The following is a 17,212-nucleotide window of genomic DNA, read 5'->3' as shown; positions in this document are numbered from 1 at the left end:
CCTAATCAGTGGACTAGACAGTATTCTGGGCAGAGTTTCTCTCACTCTCGCCTGTTGAAGTTGTTCTACTTTCCATAAATAATTAAATAGTCATTGGGCTACAAAACGTGAGAACAATCCCATAGCCGGGAGGTTGGGGGATAACTTGGTTCCAACCCCTGCTCCTGTGTCTTCCTAGTCACATGAAGTAATAACTGTTGGCAGGATTAGACCTTCGGTTGTAAGCACCTACAGGCTTCTCATTCATCTGTAAAGCACCCTTATAGTGCACCCTTATAGTGCTACAGAATTAATCAATATTTACAGAGCAGCTTGCTCAATGCATGAGCCATGAGTAGATAAATTCACTAAGGGGGAGATAGTCAAAAGGCACAAAGGAGAGCATTAGGCTGATTTTCAATAGGAGTCGGGTACCTAAGCCCCCTTTGAAAAGCCTCCATCCTCCTCCTGCCAATCAATAAAAACTTACAAGATAAAACAACAAAAGAAAAGATAAACCCTGACCTGTTTGCTGCGCATCAGAAAGCCAGGAGGAGGACTCTTAAATCACAACCAGAAAAAGAGCTGGATGAGGAACCGACCCCCTCCTGCCCCAAACCAAATGAAACAAAGTATTGCTTAAAAGCATTAGCTCCCCCTCACCAAAAAAAAACACACAATAGGAATTTTAAGCAACACAGATAGCTGTGACATGTCCTCAGTCATTTGCACTGGGAGCCAAAGACAACATATTTAATCTCAACCTCTTCTTTCCTCTGTTTCAGCATTTCACCACATTGGGTGGAAATGCTAGTTGTCTTTATGGCCTAACACCCTGGTATTGAGTTTATACCACAAAGCCAGGGGGATCAGAGTATGGATCTCAGAAAACTGGCTAATAGATAACTGGCCATTCTATGTCCCGGAGGGGAAATCTCTCTATTCCTTTGGATGGACTGAGTGGGGGTGAGTACTGTTCCTATATTCTTTAGCCACCAGAAATTATTGTTTAAGGTTCCCACCTCTCTCCTCCCCTCCCTCTGATCCTTACACCTAGGGTCACCATACGTCCGGATTTCCCCGGACATGTCTGGCTTTTTGGTACTCAAATCCCCGTCCAGGGGGAATTGCCAAAAAGCCGGACATGTCCGGGGAAATAGGGAGGCAGCATAAGCCAGGGTCCGCATGGCACCAGCACAACCCGCCGGGTCCACAGTGCAGCCCAGCCGCCCGGCTACATTGTAGCGAGCTCGGGCGGGGGAAGGGGGGGCGCAGCTGCAGAAGGCGGCGAAGGGGCCGCTGCTGCCCCCGGAGGCCGGGCGGACCAAGCCCCAGCCGAGCCCGCAGGACCATGGGGAGGCCGGGCCCAGCCAACGGCTCGGGCTTCCCTCACGGGCGGGGACTCCCCGGCCACTGGGGGACCCTTCCTGCGTCCCCATCACCCCGCGCGGCAGGAAGGAGGCTGCGGGGCAGGGAGTGCAGCGTGTGCCGGGGCTGCAGGGACCCACGCTGCCCCGGTCGCCGCTGAGCATCCGAAGCCCCCGCCAGGCACAGGCTGCCGGGGAAGCGGGGGAGCTGGGCAGGCAGGGGGGTGCAGAGGCTGCAGGGCGAGGAGGAGCAGGGCAGGCAGGGGCATAGAGGCTGCAGGGGCAGGGGGGCACAGGGGCAGGGCAGATGGGGGTGCAGAGGCTGCAGGGGTGCAGGGTGAGTGGGGAGCATGGGGCACAGGGTCTGCAGGGCGAGGAGGAGCAGGGCAGGCAGGGGGGTGCAGGGGCAGGGCAGGCAGTGGGGTGCAGAGGCTGCAGGGCGAGGAGGAGCAGGGCAGGCAGGGGCATAGAGGCTGCAGGGGCGCAGGGGAAAGGCAGGTGGGGGGCGCAGAGGCTGCAGGGGCGGGGGGGATGCAGGGGATGCAGGGCCAGTGGGGAGCAGGGAAGCACTTAGCAACCCCCAACCAAGATCAGAGCGAGAGGGAGGAGGGGGAATGTGGGGTGCTCAGAAGAGGGGGCAGAGTTGGGGCAGGGACTTTGGGGAAAGGGTTGGTATGGGGGGGGGGAAGGGGTGGAGTTGGGCGGGGCGGGGAAGGGGCAGAGTTGGGGCGGGGCTGGGGGCAGGACCGGGGCCCCGTGGAGTGTCCTCTTTTTTAAATCTTTGAATATGGTAACCCTACTTACACCACAGAACTAGGAAACCATCTCATCTGTCTGTCCCCACCTCTGTTAAATTGTCTCTTATAGCAGCAGCAGCCCTTTATCTCTGCCCATTAAGTGAGTCAGGGGACAGGATGGCTGGGTTCCTAATTTCCTTGTAGGCCACATTTGGCAGCCATTAAAAGCAAGGACAATCAAGTCAGAGTATAGCTTGGAAGGTCTTAGCTTTGTGCCCCACAAAGCACTTCAGTTCATACAAATCAGATTAGCTCCTAGCCAGAAAGATTCCACTTAACTAGCAGGCCTTCTGCTGCTCTCATTAGCTCTCAATAGCTTCCAGACTTCTGTCAGCTGTTTCAGGGAGACTGTAGAAGAATAAGACACATCGAGACTACTATCTTGTTTCATGACTGCCCTCAAGTAAGGAAGTTTCCATTTCCTCTTTTGTTTTTAATTATTGAATCTGTATTATATGGCGAATCATTACTAAATACATAGCATACATTAACAATACGTCTGCTCCATGTACAGCGGTTAGATGCCTCTCATTATAGCTTATGTGGCAAATACTGCACTGCCTATATAATTGTATCTTATACTGTTCCAATTATAGATAACTGAAGTCCCAGGGCTTGATCTTGCAAACGCATCTTATAACTTGGAATGGTGCTTGTGAGCATGAGTATTCCTGTTGGCTTCAAGCACTGCCCCTAACAGCAAGTGTTTGTGGAAAGAGGCTCTTATTCTCCAAATACCTTAATTACATTGTGCATATATTATTTCTACCACGTTCTTTATTTCTTTCCTTCAGTTTGGCTGTGCTGTTCACTAAAAGGAGGATTTTTTCCTTTACTTTCTGAAGGGCTAAGGGGGAAAACACTAAGACCGTAGGAAGGGAGGGTTCCAGTTAATCCTTTCAATGACTGATCACAGCAGTACCTTGTGTTTGAAGAATAAGCCAAATTACTTTATAGAAACCTGAAAGTCACAGAGGTAAACAAGAAGCAAACTCAGTCACCCTTGGTGATACTGTGTGACTTGATGCCTAACAGTGGAACGAACAAATCAATCCCAAACCTCCCATTTTCGTTCTAGCATGCAATGAAATTAAACCAATAGCATAGTGCACCAAAACTGCCAATTTTCCACTGGCCGCTTCACAGATACTGGGCCCACACATTTCTATTTCCTAGCAATTCCTGGCAAATAGCCTGTCAGACTAGCAGCCGTTTCACTCTGAAGCCATGATGCACAGAGAAACACGAGCGATTGTCTCTTCCAGGAGCTGCCTCTCTCCAATTATTTCAGACTGACAGTTTTTAAAAGAACACCCAGGTGGTGAAAAGGACTCAGAGCAAATGTTGGAAGTGATTCTGCGTGTGGAGTGGAGGAGGAAAAGGGGGGTAATAAAAGTTAATATTGCAGGATAAACAATGCATTGCTTAAGTATAGTCTTGGCCTGATCCTGCCAACAGGAAGACAAGCAAACAAAAGAGGACAGTATTCAGGATAGGAGGATTTTATGGCTTCCTCACATTTTGTTATAGATCAAGTGAAGCGGTGGGTTTAAATATGGAATCAAAACCATACAAGTTTCAGATGAATATTTTTGGGACCTTCTACTGATGCTCAAAGCACAAATGTTTGCTGTCTCCAGATGGGCACAGATTTTTTGAGATTGGTTACATGGGTTTCCAATGCAGCCTATGAGAGCTGGGCACACGGTGGGTAAACAATTCTCCAGACACGCACTGTAATATATAGTTTATCTAAGTTTGCCAGTTTTGTTATGAGCTTTGTCTTCAATGTACTGGGTCCAATCTCTAGGCTTGGAGCAAAACCTAAAGCAGCAAGAGACACATCCATTAGCAATTGAGGAATTGACAGACATCTACTGTGTTAACTCTCCCCCACTTACTAATGTTAGCAGCCAGCCTGTCACTGACTGCTCCTGACATTGGAAATCAAAGGCAGTGAAGTCTTGCCCACATCAAACTCCATCAAACCCATGTGCTTTTTCAGTCCTTGAAGAGGGAGGGAGGATTAGTGTAGACCAGTGGTTCTCAAACTTATTTGATTGGGCCTCCCTTCTTTGTGTCTGTAGTCATTTACACACAGAGTACACTTACCGCCACCCAGCTCTGAAGGCAGAGCAGAGAGCAGCAGCAGCTGCTGGTTGGGCGCCCAGCTCTGAAGGCTGCACCACGCCAGCAGCAGCTCAGAAGTAAGGGTGGCAAAGTGATATTTGTCAATATCACTTTTCACAGCAGATTTAGTGCCCCATTGGCACCATTACTTCTGCACTGCTGCTGCCACCCTGGGACTGACAGTCAGAGCCCCGCTGCCTCCCAGTGAGGGATTGGGATGGGTGTGGGGGGAAAAGAGTAGGAGAACCAAGCCTGGGCTGCCTCCCAAGTGAGGGATTGGGCTGGGTCGGGGGTGGGGGGAGAAGGAGCTCAGGCTATCCCCTTTATCTCTGCCTCCCAGGCATGCACCGCCCTTCTGCACGAGCCCCAGCTCTTAAAAAAAAAAAAAAAAAAAAAAGCAAGCAGCTCACACCTCCCTTGACATATACCTGCGCCTCTCTTGGAACTGGGAGGCCTGCCCATAGTTTGAGAACTACTAGCGTAGATGCATAAGACCAACCTAGGAAACCCAAGCAGCTGTTTTCCTGAATATTTCTCAAAGGGCTTATTGCAAAAGCTTGGACATACCCCATCTTCCCTAATGACATACCTGTGCATTCTGGATTGGTTAATTGCTTTGGGTTCAGGAAAGGCTGTCTTTTGGAGTCTTTGAAGAATGAAATTGGATATAAATTCACATACAAAACACACAAGGGAAGACTATTCTTTTTATAAACCAGAAAATTAAAGCACCCAGGACTTGGAGCGCAAACAATGAGCAAAGTTGTCTATTGTTCAAAACTCTGAAACAAGTCCTCTCACTCTCAATGCCATTCCAGATCTATTTTGAACGACAGCAATATTTTGAGAGGCACTGAAAAAAATCATCAGGCGCTGCTGGACATTTTGAAAGTAGCAGCAATTGAAAGAGGCAACTTTATTCTAATTTGTTACACTGGTATCCTAAAATCTAGGCTTTAAGCAATAATTCTCCCCTCCTATAAATGACAGTGTCAGACTGAAAATATTTCTTAAACATGGGTGCGATCATTTCCTATTAATCAATAATGCCGAACAGGCAAACAAGTAAGAGTGGCTGTACTCATGTCACATGCCTGGTGACATCCAGATAAGGAAGTTGATGGTTTTCTCATGATACTGTTCCAAAAAAGTTTATTATTCTATCAGTTAAGCATGGCCACACACAGTTACTCATGGAAACCAATTATCTTCTTGACCCCCTTTTTTAAATTCAAGATCATCCGTCTGCCAAATTATGCCTGAGTCAGCAGTACTTTTTTTAATATATTAATGAAGGTTTATCATAGATATTTTTGGAGACAACAGGAAAACCTACTCAGTCATAATGACAGAGAAATAACACCTTACCTTCATAGCAGGGCAATAATTTTCGACCATTGGAATGGAGGTTGGGTGGGATGATATTGCAGAAACCATGAGGGAGGACGTACTCTGTCTCATAGTAGATGTTTTTCCAGCGATGGGCACAGGCCTAAATGGATCATATCACATGTGTTACTGAAATGTGAGGCAGCAGGACACCTCTTTGTATCAAAAATACCCACCCCAATCTTTCTCCCACCTAACTCTTCCACCTTTCCTTAGTTCTCTGAACCCTACCTTTGCTACAAAAAGGATACTCCAATTGCCATGTTCCTCCACTGCTAAGACTTGACATTGCCAATGTTGGCACCACAAATTACAAATTTTGAGGCTCCTCCTAGCCACCCATGTCAGAGATGTGTGTTCCTTGGAGCAAGGGCAGCTCAGACAGCAGATCTCAATACCTTTATCACTTTAGGTGCCAGGCAATGTGTCAAGTAGAACCTCGTGGTGATGGGAGGTGACACCAGGAGAACCTTTTCTAAGCAAAGGTAGACTGGGTAGAATCTAGTGGAAGAAAAGAAAGCGGGGTGGGGAGCGGAATAAGATGGGAGTGAGGGGAGACAGAGGTAGAGGGAATGCTAAGACTGGAAGGATGACAGGCACAAAATTAACATTTCATTTTCCCCCCTCTATCTTCCCATCCGCCTCCCCTTCCTGGTGAAAAACACAATCACCCCTCCACAACGAGAGCCAAGACAGTCAACCCAGGACGCTGCACTCCTCTCAATCTCAGCATGAGAGCATGCAAACACCTGGCTTACACATCCCCAGCTCCCCTTCACTCCCAGAATTACCATTGCCTCGCCACCAGACAGACCACCAATCTCCTCACCCCCAAAGAGTTCATACGAATCAAAGGAAATTAAATGGGAAACAGCAAGAGCTTTGAATTTGAACTTGTATCTCCAGCTGGTGTAAGCCAGCATAGCTCCACTGCAGGCAGCGCAGACACATCCCTTTATACTGATCACAAACGTGGCCTGCTCATTCTCATGGAGTCTCTTTTGTGTCTGTTAGAACCAACGGACGCCCCTCGCTGCACTGTCAGCCTCACATCCCAGTCACAAGCCTTCCAGTCAAGGAGGACAAGACAGCACTTCCTTTGGGAGGCCAGCACTTGCCTGGAGAGCATAATGTTGAAGGGTGCAAGACACTCTATCCCGATCCCCATCTTACCACCTCAGTGCTGAGCACATTGCCTCTGGGAGCCTCTGAACGCTCCTAGGAACGCATTCTAAAACAAGCACAGGCGCATCATTCTGTCCAACTACCGGGGAATGGATAGAGCAAAACTCAATCTGGACCAGAGTCAAGACCGTTTCTTACCCGTAGAAATCACTAAAAATCACCACTGCTTTCTTTTCGTTTTAATGGAATGGACCACCACCAACAGTGAGCTCTGCCGAATCATCAGCTTGAAGTGATATTTATTGCTGTTCTAATCTTCAGTACTCAACCAAATGCATGTATTTACTGGATAAGATAGTTAACACAGAGGCATAATGAAGCACTCAAGGAGCTTTGGAAAGCTCTGTACTACATTTTATGTTACAGAGAGATGTGCATTATATGAAGGCTGTTTATAATGGCACTCTGACAGCCAGATGTATGTTAGTAGGCTCATAAGGAAGAGCTTATTGAACTTAATTACTTGCTCTTTTAAGCAAACTTGGTTGTGATTTTAATCTCCGGGCACTCTTCAGTCAGCGTTCTTAAAAAATGCATAATATTTACTTTCAGAGTGATCAGGAAATTGTTTCTCTTCTGAAACATTTGCACTAGGAGTGCAAAAACGCACCCATATACATTTGCATAGAGTGCGTCATACAGACACAGCTCTAGGCTGACATTCAAGTTGAGCTACGAAACCAGAGAACAGAATGTCATGGAAAAGAATGGATTTGAAAAACAAAAAAGTTATTCCGGATATAAATTGTGGAGGAAAAAAATGAATGTGTTTTTTAAGCTATAGAAAGATAAATAAAGGGTTGTGATATTATAAATTCTGTTATTTTTTTACCTCCCGAAAGCTGCTCTCGCATATATTAACCCACTAATCTCTTCCAAAGCAGCACAAATGATTGAAAATTGGGGAAAGCAGCAGCAGGTCTTGCTCAGGAATGAGCCAAGGTGAAATGCTGAGGGCAGGAAAGAGGGAGAGATCAAGAAAGTGAGCTGCCGCTTAACATGGATATTTAAAACAGACTCAGGGCTGAAAGCTTTGCAAAGCTATGAGCATTTCACATGAATGAATGAAAACAAAAAAGAACAAACATCACTCTGTTCACTGGTATATATGGGTTGCTTCAGCCTTTTCCAGTGCTCCACCCTATGTTTCTATTGGAGAATTTAACCTTTCTATAAAATCACAGGCCCTGTGTATTCAGCCATGGCAGAATTTGTCCCATACCACAATTCTGCTTCAGAATCTCAGCTTTCCATTCTTTAAATTTGAGTTTATGGGTATGAAGCAAACTGTTAAAACATGAGCTGAGTGTAAGCGATGCAGTGTTGCCTGCCTGAGTCTGCAGAGAGACTGAAACAATAGCTCTAAGAGGCCTGGTCTACCCCATTCATCTCAGACTACTCAATTTTGTGGCTGCAGAAGTTGGCATTTTTCCAAGATGCCATGGAATTGGCATTTTTGTTAAGGAACCTGCCATTTTTCATTTGTGGCCTCCTGCCATACCAGGACCTGCCTCTAGCTGCTTCTTGCACTTCTGCTTGTCCCTCCAAAGGGAGTTAATTTGATTACAGTGCATGCTCCCTGCATGGTGCAGTGTAGCTGAGGCCTGGGAAGCCAGAAAGATGAGCCACTGAAGCTGGCTACAAGCTCCCCACTTCACTGGCCCATGGATGGGAAAGGAATTCCAAGCCAGAGAGCCTGAGCATCTCAGGAGCTGAGTCCTGTGAGTTGAGATGGGTCAGCTGGAGATCACAGTGAAAAATCCACCCTGGAAAATCACCATGACAAATTTCATATCAATGAGTGTTTTTAGCTATGAGCTAGAGGCTGAGGGAATAGCAATAGAATGAACATTGTTGTGGAATTCAAGAGTTGCGGTCACACATTTTGGTCTCATTGCACTATGAAATTTGTGGGGACCTGCATAATACAAAGGAAAAGTGGTGCAGCAATGAACCACGATAGAAATGCAAAACAAGTAGAGCATATGAATGCAACCTTGCCTTATTGTTTATTAAATGCCAGCTTGGTGTGGTAGAAAATACAGCAGGAAATACAAGTCTTGCCTGAAGGAGTTTACAAACTAAGACACTGATCCTGCAAACAGTCCTGCATGAAGTCAATAGGGTTCTGTGGAGTTCACTGCAGGACTGGAGCCCAGCAGGCGACTTTTTAAGTGCACAAATAACTGACTGAAATCCCTCCCACCATTTACCATGTGGGCTTTAGCTTCAGTGCATGTATTTTATTTTCCATACTGCAGGATTCAAAGTCATCAGTGAGTTGGCTACTTACAATGAAAAAAATGGCAACACTTTGGAGAAAAATGATACACATGATAAATGGGGAAGGTATTTGGGAAGAGTGAGATTAAGGGACATGGCTTATCTCCAAGCTTTAATGCACTGTCCCTGGTTCCTTTCCCAATGAGAGAAAGAGAATGCATTTTACAGTTTAAGTATGAAAAGAACTGGCAACCCAAGTTGTATTGTCGTAACTCTCAGATTATTGAAAACGTTGACTCATGATGAGATCCAAGGTCAGGAGGATGTATGCCGGGCCACTTTGCACTTTAGTCTAGCTACAGTCTATAGATTATTTTTGTTTAGGGTGACCATGTGTCTTTTTTTGGCCAGGATAGTCCCCTTTTTTAAGCCCTGTCTCAACTTTTCTGGCAAAAGTGGGCATTTGTCCCATTTGCCCTTGGCAACTCGATCAGTTGGCAAAAGCAAATGGGACAAATACCCACTTTTGTCAAAAAAAGCGGGGTGGGGAGAAATGGTGGGGGCAGTTTGAGCAAGCAGCAATGCCAGACCCAACCTTTGGGAAATATGGTCACCCTATCTAGTATGTGCATCGCTACTCACAGGAGCCCTGCCTTCCCCCTGTGTGGGGAGAGGAGCAAGGGTGAGCGGCTCAGGCCACACTCAGGGTGGGGAGGGGGCTTACAGTGTCCCATTTAGGAAACAGGTTCGTCATATCTTTTTATAAAAGGCTTTTCTATTTAGTCTTCATGTCCTAAACAGAGAGTTACCTTTGGTCCAATAGGAGAGTGGTTCTTTGAGGGGCTGATACTGCACACACTGAAGTCAGTGCCACAGTTTCCGTTGACTTCAATGTCCGGTACAAAATCCTGCCTATGGGGATTTAGGTCCCAATTTAGCAAGATACTGATATACTTCCTGCAAAGGACTGTACCATCCTCCATTCCTATTCGCTTGCACAGGTGTGGACCATGCTCATCACCACGCAGTGGCATGATACAGAATATTGGTATTAACTTTCCTGTCTTAAAAGTTGATTTGATATGTATTTATTTTGAAATATATCTACTTTTGAGGACTCCTTACCTATCTGCTATTACAAATAGCCTTACTTGGCTCTTATGCCCGTGATTACAGCAGAATAATCTGTAACAATTTATTCTATCAATTTCAGGTTTTTCTGTTCACAAGCTGCCCACAAATTGATTGTGATTTGCTTAAAGTAACTGGCTGAATAGTGCAAAAAAAAAATCTGTAAATATTTGTAGACAATGTGTTCCATATACTCAGTATTCCAAATTGGATTGGAAACATAGGTCACATGATAGGTTACTGTTTTCTGATTGGATTAGTTTAGAAAAGGTTTCTGTTGGAGATTCTCAAGTACAATCTTGAAATTCATTTTTCACAAATATTCTGCAATATTTTCTCAAATCTTGCTGTTTCAGTGAACATATCATTTCAGTGAGGTTGCTAGACTACTCACCAAGAGCAAACCCAAGGGAGGAGCAAACACAGTAACCAAAGTCATTTTAAAATGTCAATAAATATTTACAGATTTTTTTTTTGCAGTATTTGCCCAGCTTTCTCTGTGATTTATTTGAAGGTTCACATGATTTGAAACATTGTCCTGTGAAGATAAATTCCACATCCTTAGGATCAAATTTTGCCCTTTAACAAACATGCACATCAACTCCCATGGCCCTCAATATTTGCCTGTTGACTGTACCACAAAGATGAACAAACGAGTGACTTTGATTCCCATCTCTGCTACCTCATTAATGGAAGATTCATGCACACATCCAAGAGCAGAATTTAGCTGCATATCTAAATCTGACATTTTTTACAAGTTCTGACACAACACACACACACTATATTCATTGACTTATGCCCCACTCCCCACACACACAATCTGTAAAACAAATGAACTAGCAGATGCATTCAGAGAAAAACAAAGTTCCATTCATTCTGTTCAAAAGACCTAAACACTCGGAAATTTAAGAGGAAGCCCCTTAGGTGACAAGTCAGGTGGTACTGCTTTGAAGTCTTCTTTCTCTCAATACCAATTTCTGGTTGGGGTTCATTTTCTATCCGCTTCAAGGAAGGGACTACAGAGTTCGCTGCTCATAAACCTGGACTCTGTCAGTCACTAGTGAAGATGTTAATCCCAACATGTTCATCATTAGTGTCAGCACAGCAGTGATCACTCTACTGAGCTCAAGGGAAAGGGTGGACTTACCAGCACACTTCCGTCAGCCTTGGGCTGCCTAGCCAGGCTTACGCCCATCCATTCATCATCTCTATCCTCCTTACAGGTCTTTCCACAGAGCGTGCCCCGAGTATTGCCTTAAAAGAGAGAGGGACAGGTGAGGAGGATGCATTTAGTTTTTTAAATATCTATAATGTGCCCTTGTAAGAGATATGCTAGCCGATCAAACCGCTCTTTCCCATCTCTCACTATTATTTCTCACACATATTAGGATAGTGCCCAGGATGAGAGCCCCCTTGTGCTGGATGCATGCTGTCCAAACACACTGTAAAAGACAGTCCCTTTTCCAAAGAGTTTAAAATCTAAGGGCTCAAGCCCGTGAACCTTTCAGCATGTGCATTAACTTCAGACACATGATCAGTCCCACTGAAGACCATGGGGAAAGCACTGTGGTGTTGGCAGAGTAACATTTTCACAAGTGCTTAATTCACTTTAGAAAATGGGACTTAGGCATTTTTTTAAAAAGTTGGCTCCACTCTTTCTTTCTATGATCTGTCATTACATCCATTAACTCATCTTACTGTAGTGTCGAGGAGTGGGGCGGGGGAATAAGTGTTTCTTTTAGCAAAACTAAATATATAGACAGATATCTGCGAACACTTACATGTAGAATTAAGTAGAATTTTATTGATAAAAACAAAACATAACTGGCCAAAAACCCTCTTTCACTAAGGCCTTGTCTACCCCTGCGTCAGCGTGTATGGTGCGTGTAACTATACGTTGCAGTATAAAGCAGGTTGCATCCACACTGCAGTGGGCTGCTACACTCAACAGTAAAAGGCTCTGACACAGAGGAGGCAGCGGGGAAAGGCTCCAGCAGCAGGGAGGCAGTGGGATATTACAGTACTAAAAATAGCAGTGTAGACATGGGAGGCACTGCTTGGGCATGTAGAGAGCAGTGTAGGGTACATACTCTAGGGTTCTGGTCTACCTCATGTCTACACTGCTAGGGTGGCACGCAGCGTATGTACTCTGCACACTGCCATCAGCGTAGAAATAGCCTAAATATTAACTTACGATGGAGCACTCTCTGGTTCCGATGTCAGGAAAAAGTTCATACAGTGATGTTAAAATAAAACATGTTAACAAAAACACAGCAATATTACTATGAACTCTTTTTCACCAACAGAGATCAAATATGTATCATTCTTCATAAGGACCCATTCACAAGGATTAGATCACAGGATCAGGGCGTTAGCCTGGGAGCCCTGGAAGGGAAGGGGACCATGTCTCGACATGTGTTTGACCAGCATCTTGTACAACCTTAGTCCTGATCATATGCAACAACATACTACTCTCATTGATGTGTTTTTGTTTTCTTTTGCATAAGAAGCAAGTAGGATAAATCAAAGTTATTATTCCATTAGCAAACACACACAGATTACTCTGTTTATAACACAGTATATAATTCACCCTTCAAATGGAAGGGGAAGAAAAAAAATCACACAAAATCAATGCAGAACTGCTCAACATGAGCAGCAATTCTAACCATCCCTCTCCAGAAACTAAAGAAACCAAAGCAGGTAAAGGAAAAGACAACAGCCTCGTTTACATTCATTTGGCAAAAGCTTGGCCAAAAAGATTAGCCTGACACGGTGGCCCAGAGAGAGCACCAATCAGAGACCTCCATCAAGAAGATATTGCTTTCAGTCCTCAGGTAGGACATAATCGTGAACCATTTGGAGTAAATGGGAGCTTTGCCACTGGACTTCAATGGGATCAAGTTCCTAGTGCTATATCTGTGTGCCCTAGAGCCCTGATCTAAAGCCCACTGAAGTTGATGGGAGTCTTTCCAATTATTTCAAGGGACATTGGATCAGGCCCTAAGATATTTGCTAGAACTTTCAGTCACCAGTAAGTAAAAGAAGGGTTAGATTTACCCACCTCGACCCATATCCAGCTCTGTGCACCTCCTCTCAGGATTGGTGTGGACTCGACATTTAAAGACAGCTCCTGGGGACTTAACAGAGGCGCTGTATTTAGAATCTGCCTTTGGAGCACCGACCAGGACCCTGGAAACCAAAAGCAAAGTAGCAAGTAGTTAATTTCAAGAGGGGGAAAAAAAAAACCACTCACATTGCCAGTGCACCTTTGGCAAGAGGACTTCTTCTGATGGCCTGGTAAAATAACACCAATGATGCACAAAATGAAAACAGACACAGTAAAGGCATTTTCCTTCAAGGAATCCAGGAATTCTTTGAATGAGCTAAATTTCCATTTGAAGCATAACACATTTAAAGCAATTCTTCACCCCCAAATAAGCAATTTAGGAAAGTTTTAGGACAGAGAACAGCAGCTGCATCCAATTTCTTTAGGTTCTAACCACAATCCTGTCAACTCCAAATCCACAATAGCCCAAAATGGATGGCCATAAAGGGAAGAAAGCTATGTTCTGTCCATCAAAACAAAGATCAATAAGGTTGATCAGAACCTGAAGGCATCCTAATCCGTGAAGCTCAAGGCATCTTATCATATGAATGTTCCTTCAGAAATCCAGAATTATTGCATGATGTGTTGCCACACCAACAGTTTAGAGACAAGGCTGCAAAGACTGGATCTATATTATTGATACGGTGTGAGAGAAACTAACATCTTGGGGAAGTACCAAATCAACAGCTGTGATTGTAGGTATGAACTCCTTCCTGAAAGAAAGTGATCAAACCATATTAATACAATGCTCCAATTTAATGATCCAAATGATTCACGAGGACCACAGTTTAGCTGACAATTTTATATTGTTATCAATAGGTGACATGAAAAAAATGGGCCACCTGCCATCATGAGTGGGAAGAGTACAGGGAGGGGATGTTTTGGCAGGAATCAGGTGACTATGAGAGTGTTTGTAACATGAGCCCACTCCATCATTTCCTCATTCAAGCAACCGTCCTTCCAACTTCTTCCTTCCCATCTTGTAAATTTGAACACATGTGCCAGGGAGGAGGGCTGATCTACACTACATTCCTATATCGGTATAACTACATTGTTCAGGGATGAGAAAAACCCGTAACCCTGAGCAATGTAGTTATACCAACCTAATCCCCCATGTAGATAGCGCTATGTTGGCGAGAGAGCGTCTCCTCCCAACATAGCTAACGCCTCTCAGGGAGGTGGATTAACAAGAGAGTTCTCTCCTCATTGGCTTAGAGTGTCTTCATTGAAGTGCTGCAGCTGCACCAATGCAGCGTTTTAAGTGTAGACATATCCCAAGTTGAGCGGAATGTGAGAGACCACTTCTCTGGTGGTTGGGGGGGGAGGGACTACCAAAGCGCTAACACCTGTCCTCACAAGGTATGGCACATGCACCTAGTCAATTTGCTATCCGTTTGCTATCCGCTGGCCCTTGCAAAGGCCAGTCCGCAGTGGGATACAAAATCCAGACAAAATCACTGGCTTTTGTATGCAACAATGTCCCTGTGCAGGAGGTCTGTGGGTATTGAACCCAAGACCACTGATTCTAAAAGCATGGGCTTCTATTGCTTGAGCTAACAAATCAGGTCCATTATCTTAGAGGCGGTAGGAGTCTATTCATAGTCCAGTCATTAGAAAAGGCTAAAAAGCTACACTGTGTTAAGTGTGGGTCACATCATGTAAAAATGGACAGAGATCTCAATACAGGCCTAGAAAACAGGGATATTGCTGGTTTTCAGTGACTTTTGTTCATCCTACTTACCAGCCTCTACATCCCATCGCCACCTACTCCCCACCAGACTCAGTTTAAGAACATGGAGGAAAAACCATTGAAATCTCAATTCCACCTATGTGGGAAGGAGAAGCAGAGAGTGTTATTGTGTTATCAGAGGGAGCTATAATCAGGAATCTATGCTGTTCTAAGAAGTGACTTGGGCAGTTAAGTTTTCCTCATAGCTTTAACATGTGCTCCGTTGGCTGATGTGACAAAAACGAATTTAGGGAGAGAGAAATCCATATTAAAGGATCATTTTCTCCCCAATATCATGGGCTAAGCTGTAGTATCACAGGAGTTTGGCAGGGGGCTGCACTCTATAATGCAAGTCATATTTTCACAAGTGAGAAAAATTAATGCCTGAAATACCTAAATTGCTGAAAGCTACAAAGCCTACACACGTTGGGGAGCAAGCACAGGGGAGCCTGAAATAATAGCTCCAAATGGAAATCTCTACAGACAGGCAGGCAGTCTGAAATCAGAATGCCAATCATCTCATTTACACAGGCGATGAATAAATGTCATTCACTTATTGACATTCATGAGGTCTAACAAAATAAACAAAGGGGGGAATATTGCTAGCTTAAGGAGAAATGGTTTAAATTGCAAGTGTCAAGAAAGTGTTTTTAAAACCAGCTATTACAATAAGCTACAGTAAACCACATTCAGCTCTGGTTTAAGCGGTGCAACTCCAGTGGAGCTGTGCCCATCTTACAACAGAGGTGAATTTGACTCAATAATACTCAAAAAGCTCTAATGATATCTCAGAATGAGAGATGGAAAATAAGGAGCTTAATTTATAAAGAATCATTAATCTCTCTTTAAAAAGCTCGGGGGGGGGGAAATAATATTGAACTGTGTGAGCAGGATTCCATGCACTGATTCTATGTTCAAATTGATCGTGAGAAAATACGCTTTCATCAGCTATGTTTTTGAAAGACATCATATCTCCAAGAACACAACTAGATACTAAATCTATTTGATGGGGGAAAACCAGGCAGGAAGCAAACACAGCATGTGATGCATGTCAGTAATTAATCCAGTTAAGTTATTACTAGGACTGCTGAAAGTTCCCTAAACTCACAATAAAATGCTTGAAAGTTTCTCCCAAAGTGTACTGTACATATGGAAATTTTTCCAGAGGTAAAATGTGGTAATCTAGCATTTCAGTACTATGGATTCCTTCATCCTGCCCCAGCCTAAACATAGTGAATATGTAAACAGCCCATAAAAGAATAACTTTGTTCATTTCTTTGCTATAGCTAGGCAGCCTTCCAACATCGCCCAACCAATTTAAACAACTTGGGTTTAAATAGTCTAATTTTGTGGCATAGCATGATTTTGCAGCACAGTTTGGATTTTAAGCAGCGCAGTTCCATTCCCCAAGCCGAAACAGTCACAATGTGGTCAGATTTTTGCAAAGAGCTACCCGTTTGCATGGGCTCTCATCACAACCACAACATTCTGCAGGAAGTTTCTGGGATCCCTCTGACTGACTGCACAAAGGTACATTGGAAAGTGAAGCCCAGCGAGGGAAAGGAATGACTCTACTTTTACAGTTGCCTTTGAGTCTGAGTCAATATTTTGTGACAGCCTCAATATTAGTACAGGAATTCAACAAGGTAGATGTAACAGAAAAGAGGAGAAAACAAAGGGAAGGATTAAAAGCCTTCAGTTGTTGGGCTCTATCGATTTAGGCATTACAACTACACCTCACCAGAGCACCGTACCTGAATCTCGAACAGACACACATCAGTTCTCAAGTTCTCTCCCACCACCCCTGTTAAAGGGATTTTGTTTTAATCTTGTTGTAGGAAAGCAAGGTTGAAGTAGCATGTTTTGGTTTCATTAAGGGGGAGGTGAGGCTCCTGGTCTTGGTGGTGGCTTCTCGGAATCAATTTACTATTCCTACAAGAATCAGAATCCACCCGTGAAAGGTTTATGGGAGCCTGTGGAGTCTTGCCCATTACTACGCGGTATTCATGTTGGAGCCCAAAGGAACTTCCCCATTGCTCCTTTCAAACAAAGCTTCAGGACAGTCTATCACAGCCACCTCTGACCGAGATGAACACAAATCTCTTAGAGCCTACCAACCCTTTACTGGCTATGCCTGGAGGAATCAGATGGGAGATCTTCTCTTATTGGAGATGCC

At 44.4% G+C, this 17,212-nt stretch overlaps 1 protein-coding gene across 1 annotated transcript in view; it reads right to left on the bottom strand.

The window, feature by feature from the left end:
• Nucleotides 1–17,212, bottom strand: part of LOC113409497 (integrin alpha-9-like) — a 296,697-nt gene that overhangs the window by 271,591 nt on the left and 7,894 nt on the right. Inside the window, exons 2-4 of the mRNA XM_026663483.1 lie at nt 13,263–13,390; nt 11,349–11,455; nt 5,642–5,765 (exon numbers count right to left, since the gene is read on the bottom strand). Coding sequence (XP_026519268.1) covers nt 5,642–5,765; nt 11,349–11,455; nt 13,263–13,390 — 359 coding nt within the window. The remainder of the gene's footprint in view (nt 1–5,641; nt 5,766–11,348; nt 11,456–13,262; nt 13,391–17,212) is intronic.

The sequence above is a fragment of the Terrapene carolina genome, unplaced genomic scaffold (genome assembly GCF_002925995.2).
Source record: "Terrapene carolina triunguis isolate 2854851 unplaced genomic scaffold, T_m_triunguis-2.0 Scaffold33715, whole genome shotgun sequence".
In the NCBI taxonomy this organism is placed as follows: Eukaryota; Metazoa; Chordata; order Testudines; family Emydidae; genus Terrapene; species Terrapene triunguis.
This window is presented reverse-complemented; position numbering and strand designations above follow the sequence as displayed.